The 10,057-nt window shown below is 37.1% G+C and overlaps 1 protein-coding gene across 7 annotated transcripts in view; it reads right to left on the reverse strand.

Moving 5' to 3' along the window:
• Window positions 1–10,057, reverse strand: part of FCHO2 (FCH domain only 2) — an 88,869-nt gene continuing 78,812 nt past the window's right edge. For all 7 annotated transcript variants that reach the window (XM_017740661.1, XM_017740659.1, XM_008638619.2 and 4 more), the window contains 4 exons: window positions 7,284–7,483; window positions 5,116–5,180; window positions 2,503–2,667; window positions 1–2,274 (listed from right to left, as the gene is read on the reverse strand). In XM_017740661.1, the coding sequence (XP_017596150.1) occupies window positions 2,252–2,274; window positions 2,503–2,667; window positions 5,116–5,180; window positions 7,284–7,483 (453 nt within the window). In that variant the 3' untranslated portion in view covers window positions 1–2,251. The remainder of the gene's footprint in view (window positions 2,275–2,502; window positions 2,668–5,115; window positions 5,181–7,283; window positions 7,484–10,057) is intronic.

The raw sequence follows: 10,057 nt of genomic DNA on the forward strand, positions 1-10,057 counted from the left end.
TTTAATTTATATATTACATGTTTATTATGGGTGCACATTTTTTAAATTTACATTTTATGAAAATTCAGAAGTATTTACAATTTTTGTAAGATAAACTTGTATGCTCTAATTTACAGTCTAATGTAGTAACAAATCATAAAAATTCAGATCCTTTAGAGTTGTGTTTACAAATTAGTTTTCTTAGGAGGCAGCTACAAGGGATATTGCTGTATACACAAGCAAGAACCAGCTTGCTACATACTTTTTATTTTTTTCAATATCAGATAGCTACACGTACTTTTTACATTGTTTTTGAGTTTCTTTACAAAATGTCTATATAAACTTGTATGGCTTCAAAATTGTAACCTGCACCCAATGCAAATGTATGAAAAACACCTGAATGAAGGCTAGTTTAAAAGTGCTGAAACATTAACTACTTCATTTAACTTAGAAATTAATATAATACTTGATTAAAATAGCAATAATAGGTTTTGTTTTTCATTTATAAAGTATTGTTGTGTTAATCAGTTTGATTGTAAAGCACGTTACAATTAAAATTCCAATAAAAAGACTGTACCATTTTATCAGTTATAAATTTATCATCAATAAGATTAGCAAATTAGGAGCCAAATGTACTCTACCAATCAAATCTACAGTACAGTATGTTCTTAGTACTAACAATGAAACTCTCACCTGCAAAAATGTCTAGTGTACACTACAATTTATGCAGCCTCTGCAAAGGCATAATTTCTTGTAAAGCTTCAGCAGTCCAATTCATTACTGGCTTTGCATGAATTAACTCAAGCACGTTTTACTGTTTTAATAGAGAATTTGAAATAGACACTAGTATGTCCATTTAGAATTTTCATATGCAGGTTATTGTATTATTTTGCCTTAATGCTTATGATTTCAACATTTAAAAAAAGCCAACTTGGTAATACAAATACATAGAAGATTTTCTAAATTAGTGACTTGCTTTAAAAAATTATTACTGATGTGTCACATCCCCATGCTTAGGCTGTAGCAAGCAGATTAGATAACAATACAAATATTAAAATTGGTAGTTACAAAAAAAAACGAACACATGGCAGGATTTGTCATCCTGCAGCCATAAAATATCCTTTTAAAATGCCTCCTGAAGTACTATATGTACATTCACATCACACATCCCCAAAAGCACTCGAAGTCTGAAGACTTATTGCCAAAGCAAAGAGTAATGCTGTTTGCTTTTAGAAGTTTGTTTTTCCTATCTTCACTGATTTTTCAGATTCTCCTCTTTGGTGACATTAAAGTTACTTAATGAAAAAGTATCTGAGTCCTGCATGATGCATCTCCCTTTAATAAAACCACATTTTATTGCAATTATTCCATGAGGAAGTAATTCAGTATTTTAAATTTCTTAACTGGAGTTTTTGCAAACCTGTCTTCTAAATAAATTGCAGTGAAAATAATTTTTGAACAGTTGTGTGTATAATACAAATACCACGCTTCCTTGATGAAGAGCCAAACTTTGAAAAAGGAAGTGAGGCACATGAGTATCAAATTGGATAGGCACAGGCTTTTTTTTTGAAAGGCACAAATGTTATGCAATTAATACAAAAATAAATTAAATCTACTGCACTAACTCAATCACAAGGCCCAAAAAATTGACTAATTGCAGATGTAAATCTCTGCTGTGTTTTGCAATTTGTAACACATTGCACTTAGTTAAAAAATAAAACTTATATAAAAAAATGATACATGGGCATCAAGTTACTTTTACACATCTCTCACTCAGCTGGTCTTGTGGCATGAGTGGATAGAAGAACTACACAAGACTTAGCCTCTGCTATCTTTATAAACTGTCAATTAAAAGCTGGCAATTAAAGAATCTGAAAAATGAGTATTACTTATGAAAAGCTCAAATATTTCTTAGTAACTCCCCTACATTTTAGGCTTAATGTTTACAGTACAACATAAAATTTCATACTTTCATTACAACTGCAGATTACTATTTTGACTTCATCTATATAAAGTTACTAATTTTTCAACAAATTTTCCCCAAGTATTGCAGTTGATCATTTACAGACAGTGTTGAAGTTAACTTCAGTGCTATTGTAAAGTAATAAAAAGTTTTCAAAATGACTCTTAAAAGTGCATTTACTTTCTGTAGTTTAGCCTCAAAGTAGGTCAACATTTTGGAAAAATTAATGCATGTTAAAATAGTGTTTGAAAATTAGAGAGGGCAGAGTGGGTTTCTTGCACTCCTGATCTGACGACTTTCACAGGTACATCAACAGTCTGCCATATACCGTCCTGAAAAACAAAGGTAAGTTTTTTTGCAGTCAGTAGATAAACCAGATTTTGTCAATATTTTCCTTGGAGCAGTTTGAATAACTATGGAAAAGCAAACTGACTTGTCAGAAATGTTTCAATAAAGAGTAACTATTTATACATCACTCATTTAACAGTTTCGTATTTTAGAATTTAACACTAGCAAATATATAATATTAATTTGAATATATAAGCATGTCAGTGTCTTACCAGTGGCAAATCTCTTCTTAAGAAGGGAAAGCCGATAGCCAGTGCCTACAAGTTCCACATCTACTCCTGAAAGCGTGCTTCCTTCACTGATGAATTGCACTGCAAGTGTTGCTGGTTTACTGGGTCCTCCTGAAAGCTCAAATTTTGCCCTGAGGGATCCAGAACCTATAAAAACAACAAAATTGAGAAGCTGATTGTTTTGCAAGAACAAAATGATGTCTCCAAATTTTTAGTAGTAAGAAGTGAAACTAACAGGGTGAGCTTTGAGATTCATTCCTAGTGGCTGACCTACATATACTATCAAAAGAGGTAAGAGTACAAGTCTGTTTTTTCCAAAACTCTGTCAAAGGCAATGACTAGTGAATGATTTAAAGAGAAACAATATACATTTCTGCAAGATTATAAAAAATGTGCGTATCAGACAGCCTGGCAATCACTTACTACTTATCTGATTGGTCCCTATAATAATTTATGCTTGCTGGTCTCTAAGTACTTAACACCATCTATCTCATGGTAGGTGGTATCCGATGGATAGATAGGTAGATACTACATGCTTTTCACTAGCAGATTTGAAACTACATCAGAACACTTAAAAGTTGTCATGATCTGTCTAGATGAAAGTACATGAACAAAAACATTGGAAGAAAAGCAGTTCTACAGTAATGTACCCAGAGGAAAGCAATTACTATGTTTCTATTAAAGAAAAGGTCTGATTAAATACTTATTACAAATTTCAGTTGATTTTTTTCAGACACAGTGGTGAAGTGGCATCACTTTGATACTATTATAAAGCAATAATTGTTCAAAATTACTTTAAGTATGTCTCTGTAGGCAATGAAAGGCATTTTAAAAATCCCCACATTGCTACCAGTTTCTAGTTTTATAACAGGTCTTCTCTTGTTCTTGGGAAGTGTGCTGGGAAAATGAGATTTAAATAATTAAAAATGGAATACATTTACTTTAAAACAACTTGCTATTCCTATCAATAAGAACTGCTAAATGACAAGGAAAGTTAGTAACTGAAATGTTACTGAGGTAAAAGCAGGAACTAGAAGAAATTGTTTCACACAGTGTCTTGTTCTTTATAAATTTAGCTTAAGATCTTCAGTAGGTCTGCCTTATTTCTGTAAAGTGGCAGTTCTTTCTACTCTAAGGATGGAAGCTCATATATTCAAGTGTTTTGAAAGTTTGTTCTGTGTTTTATCTCTCTCCAACTGACAGATCACATAATATGTTGGACCATAAAAACCCCCAAAACATTTTATCATGCTGTCCGCCAGGAAAGAAGACTTGAAGACACTTGTCCTGACATGGACAGTGTTTGTGCAACTTCTCTCTTTGCTTCTGTAAGTGCAAGATCAGCACAGTATTACTTCCTCCTGAACTGAGAGCACTATACGTGTTTATACTCAAAGAAAAGGGGAGGAAAAGATAGTGGAAAGAGAAAGAATACAGCAGAAGCAGCGGGATATGTGCAAGTCTGCTGTCAACACACGAGGCAAACTCGATCACTAGCAGCCAATTCTGTGCTGCTCTGTAGGTGTACAGTTCTTCTTCATCTGGCTGCATTTATGTTACAGTACGATTTTTTCTTTTAAAAGAAGCCACAGTGTTTGGAGAAGGGAAAAAAAAGAGAGGGCTATTCCAATGTAATGGAAAACAGATAGCAAAGAACCGTGAGGTTAGTGAAGGACAAAGTACACCAGACTAGAGTAATCACCTCTGTCCAATAAAATTCTCTCTAATTTTGTTTGAATGATAGACACTTTGCAGCCTTTGCAGGAATAGAAGTTGTCTTCTCTTTTCATGCTTGTGTTTTCTATATGAAACCAGTCATATTTACAAGCAAATCTGTGATTTCACAATCCCCTTCACTAAATTCTTAACAGGACTAAAGGCCTTTCCTTTACATTAGCAGTTCATTTCTCCACAGAGGCTTTGAGGATGAGATGCTTCCCTTTGGCTCCTGTACTACTTCAAAAAATATTGCACCTGCAGAGACTGCAAGGGTCGTGACATCAATTAGAGCTAAGAGAAAGGCACTGGGCAGAGGACAACTATCAGTATCTTACGCAATATTGTATAAATTACCACTCTGAGCAGCTGTGCATAGATTAATTTTTTTCCTGGAGTCATTATGGTCAAAACCAAGATTCAAAATATTGGTCAAGAATAACCTATCTAAGCACAGGACTTCTGGATTTTTTTTTTAAACTCCCAGTTCTTCCATTTATCTCCTTCTAATGTATTTAAATTACCCATGTGTAGAGAGACACAGATATTAAACCCATTTTCATTTGAGTAACTGCTCACTTCCAAATGGCATGAATGCAATAATTTCCTATCCCATCTAAACTCTGTTTTAGAACTACTAACTGCTTTTAGAGTACTTCATTATTTTCCCTTGTATAGCTAATAATTAATTTATATTTTGACATCTCATAATGGAATCTCTCAGGAAGCAATTAATTGAGAAGAAGGTGAACTAGTAAATGGGATACAGCATGAGAAAATGTGTAAAAAGGAATTAGAGGGTATAGAGGCTAAGATGATCACCTGTTTACTGCTAAAATTTTTCTGTACAAGAAAGCAAAACAAAAGAGTTCAACTTGCCTCCATTCTCAGACTTCTCTGAAATGCTAGATATTTTCCAATATGCTTTCATCTGATCTGCATTCCTGTAAGAGAATGGTAGGTTAGTTATAAGCACTGGTTTTAGAACTTTATTTCCCTTGATTTACACTGGTACAGACATCTCTAAATGGAAGTCTATAAAAATAATTGCACATTTAAGATAAGTCTGTGGAAAACTACAGGAGGAAAAGAGGAAAAGTGAAGGGTGTGTCTGCATCACTCCAGAGCAGCAAGCTCAGAAGAACACACTTGCTTACACATTTTATACAATTTTTTACACATTTAACACTGTCCTGTGTCCCCATCTATGGCTCCAAACTTCAAAACCCTCTGCAGTCTTAAAGCATAAGTTACTTTTGAAGCAGTCTGGAAGCTATGCCTTGATACTTCGTGATGATGGTAGACTGGGGAGCAATGTTGATTGTTCTCCCCTAAGTGAGAGTCCTGAGAGCACGCATTTAGTTCATTTCCATTCTAGTAACACTAATTGGCATGACACATTGCTCAAGCTAACTTCAGAAACCGTAAAGGGGCAAAAAAGGGTACCAAGAGTGTCTAAGCTGACAGGGCATTTTAACTCCTGGAGGACTTTCTAGTACTTGCATCAAAGGAAAGTAAACAACTTAAAGCTGTGAGCAGCATGAAGTGCTGATAGGTTTGAAATTACTCTTGGCATTGAGGTAGCAGGACTGAAATGCTCACATAAGTAGCACATATGGTAGCATTTACTCACAGGAAGTCAAGCTATAAGCCACTTTTTTTCCTAAAAAAGGACCAAAACCCCACCACCCAATCCACTAGACCGAACAGGTAGTACATCACAAATACTATACCTGCCTGGGACATAACTGATTTTTTTTTTTTTTTTTGGTCAGCTTGCCAGGCTCAAAATTCTGGGTTTTGGAAGTTGTCTGGGTGAATTCACTAATGCAAGTATCCCTAAGTCTTTCCAGCTAACACTAGGTGTTCTGGATGGGTGTTCCTGCTTTTACTCTGGCTTCATTACACAGGGTTTGTGGAAGAAGCCTGGGCAGGGAGATTGGCTTCGATTGGCTTCACCACAGTGTAGTTGTGTCATTCAGATAGGATACTGAATACATTCTTGTTCAGAATAAACTTAAAATTTGGTTAAAATATTGTTTCCTTGAAATACCAAGTCAAGAAAGATTCAGTCCTGTAAGGATTTTTTTCCACTTAAAATGATACTTTATTACTACATTGTCCAATAAACACCTGTAACTGTATTGGCTCCAAAAACATTAGAATCTACCCAACAAATGCATCGTGTTTATTTTTCTTTTAAACCTTGCTTTGTAAGGTAACCTGATCTATAAGAAATAAGGTTAACAAAGTCTAACTTCTAACTTCCTTCAATGTGCTATTCTTTGCCCTCTTCATGTTAAAAAGACCATTTTGGGAATAAACAGTCCAGGATTTATTTACAGCTGGGCAAGTATGTATATGCTGCAAGGCACAGTGACTGACTTCTGCTCACCTTTTGCTCCAGGGCTGTACTACTCTGTCTAGTCCCACTACCCTCTGTTTGTTTCCACAAACTTGCAGTAACATAATTTCTTGATATCTATGTCACACTTTGAAGTGCTACTGTAAATGCAGGCTCAGAAGGTGGTGGCAGGTAGCTGCTAGTCTAATAATCTGCATGACACTTGAATTGAGAGACAGTGCTACCTGATCTATGGAGAGCTCCTCAGTTACTGAGGTGTGTTTTAAAATTATTTCCAATAGAAGCTAATTTTTAAGCTAGAACAATCAGGAAATCTTTTTAAAAACTGCATTTCTGCTACTTTTTCTATATAATCCCCTTATATGAATACATTTATACACACACAGAGAAAATGTTTTTTAACCATTTCCAATTACTGTATTAAAACTGTCTATTCAATCTATTGGCCAAAATAAAGCTAACATTGGAAAATTCATAAAGACTTATATTATTACACAGCTGGGATGGGTACTTACTGTCTCAGTTTATGTGAATTGGCTGCACGTAATCTGTTTAAACCACAAATGTCTAGACATCTGATACTACACATTTTACTACTTCTTCCTGTGAAATTTTTCAGGCTATGACACTAAAGAATAGACTGAAATGAATCTGAAAAAATACTGAAAAGTATTGATATTACCATTTTGCAGGTGGAAGTGACTGCATGTTTATTACTCCTCCATCTACTGGTACCACAACCTGGACATTAGACAGCATACTAGGCACATTCATAGACTCTGGATTGTATTTATAATCCACTCTCACATCAGTAGTGCCAGCATCACATTTCCAGTAAGTTGCAAGATTCAAGGGAGTTGACTGTATGCCATTTGAGGATACCTGTAAAAGAATAAACCATTGAAAACAATTTAATTAAAATATCAACCTTTTGGGCAGAATTAGGGGATGATGGTAACTAATATAAGTCTCAGTGCTGACAAAATACCAAGAGAACAATTGACCCCTGGGTCCTTAATTACAGAATTCAGAAGACTGCTGCCTAAAGGAATTCCTGTTACTTCAATTTTAAATTAAAATACTTAAAGAAAAGATTTAAACTCCCTCTGGCCTATGAGGCTCCTTCCTGCTCTTTTATAACATTTTGTAAGCTTTCTTTTTGTTGTGTTCTGCCTTATGCAACATGCATGCTTGCAGCAAAATTACTTCATCCTTAGCAGTTGTGTGCTGTGCCAGTTCAGCTGCCCAACCAACCAGCAGCAGAGAACACCACCTGTCATTATGGGACAGGCAGCCAGCAGAACAGTTTTTATCTCTTCAAAGCATTATTTGCCTGCTGCAGGAGGGTTGAATGCTGCTTCTGTAGCTGAGCTCATTCTACTGCACTGATGCATCTCAGCCATATTCTCAATCTACTTCAGGAACCTCCTGTGTCCTGGTGCACACTCTTGCCTTTCTTTGTCAGCCCAAAACCTTTCTTATATGTCTGGGCTTCCACGTGCAAATGCCTCATTTTTACAGAAGAATACACAGTACTCATTTCAGCAAACCAAATGGTTTTTTCCTTCCATCTTTCTCATTAATTCTTGCTTTTTGCAGGTTCAGTAAGCCAACCTTTATGCAGGTTCAGTAAGCGAACCTTTATGCAGGTTCAGTAAACCATACTAGGCAGATGTGGAAACTACAGGTATGAACAGTTGGACTGACAAGTAATTTTCAGGGGGTTTTTGTGTGTAGAGGGTTGTCTCAGATATTCAGACATTTCAATGCAGGCCTAGAAAATCCCTGTTCTCCCTTTGAGGTGAGTCTGCCTTAAGTATTCATGAAGACATTTTATTAACAGCCAGACCATCCTCTCGGTGATTCACAGAATGGCTGAAGTTGACAGAGACCTCCTGGAGGATGTCTGGTCCAACCCTCCAGCTCATTCAGAGCCACCTCTAGCAGGCTGCCTAAGCTCCAAACATTCTGAACATTTCCAAAAATGGAGACTCCACCACCCCTCTAGGAAACCTGTGCCCAGTGCTCAGCCACTGTCACAGGAAAAAAGTGTTTCTGGCTGTTCAGAGGGAATCTCCTGTGATTAAGCTTGTGTCCATTGCCTCTGATTCTGTCACTGGGCACCACTGAAAAAAGCCTGGCTCTGTCCTCTCTATGTCCTCTCTGAGGTATTTATACGTATTGATGAGATTTCCCTGAACTTCCCCTTCTCCAGGCTTAGGAGTCCCAAGTCTCTCAGCCTTTCTTCACGGGACAGATACTCCAGTCCCACCATCATCTTCGTGGTTCTTTGCTGATCTCTATCCAGTCTCACTTGCAATGAACAACCCAGAACTGAACACAGCACTCCAGGTGTGGTGTTGAGGGGAAGGATCCCCTCTCTTCACTTAGCAATACTTTGCAGCTCAGGACACAATCTGTCACCTTTGCAGCACGAGCAGCAAGTTGCTTGGCTCATGTTCAACATGGTAACCCACAGAACCCTGAGGTCCTTTTCTGCCAAGCTCATTTCCAGCTGGTGACTCCCAAGTACACTTGTTGAACTTCATGAGGTTTCTCTCAGCCCATTTCTGCAGCCTGCTGAGCTCCCTTAGGAGGGCAGAATGACCCTCTGGTTTATCCAGAGGGCCATCCCCATTTGGTGTCATCAGCAAACTTGCCTCTGTCCCATCATTCAGATCATTAATGAAACTATTAAAATGTAAAATTAATATGTCACCTGGGGGTCAGTTCACCTGAGTGTCTGCTCATCCAGCCCGTTCTTCACCAGCTTCTCTATATGGATTCTGTGGTAGATGGTGTTGAAAGGCCTCATGAAGTCTGAGCAGACAATATCTACTGCTCTGCCCTCATCCACAGGGGAAATCATCACAGAAGTTTGTCAGCTCGGTCAAGCATGACTGTCCCTCAGTAAATGCATTCTGACTACTCCCATTTTATTACATTGAGAGAAATCAGAATGTCATACATTCTCAGACAGAATCACAGAATGGTTTGCATTGGGAGGGACCTTAAAGATTGTATAGTTCCAACCCACCCTCATCATGAGCACAGACAACTTTCACTAGACCAGGTTGCTCATAGTCCTATCTAGTCTGGCCTTGAACACTGCCAGGGATAGATGGGGCATCCATAACTTCTCTGGGCAACCTGTGCCAGTGAGTCATTACTCTCTGACTGCAGAATTTTTTCTTAATATCTAATCTAAACCTACTCTCTTTCAACTGCAAGCCATAACCATGCATTAAAATTCATCAGCTACAGCATCCAAAACTTAGACAATTGCAAACTCAAAAGACAGTACAAGTACTAACTATAGCAAGTCCCCACCAAATCTCTTAAAGGCAAATTTGACATTGCTGACAAATACAAAAAAAAAGAGCAGTGTTTGAAGCTTGCTTGTGGGATTGGGCTGATGCATTAGCAAGCTGAAACAAGCCCTATATCTTAGGGAAT

Source organism: Corvus brachyrhynchos, unplaced genomic scaffold (genome assembly GCF_000691975.1).
Source record: "Corvus brachyrhynchos isolate BGI_N302 unplaced genomic scaffold, ASM69197v1 scaffold467, whole genome shotgun sequence".
Lineage (NCBI taxonomy): Eukaryota > Metazoa > Chordata > Aves > Passeriformes > Corvidae > Corvus > Corvus brachyrhynchos.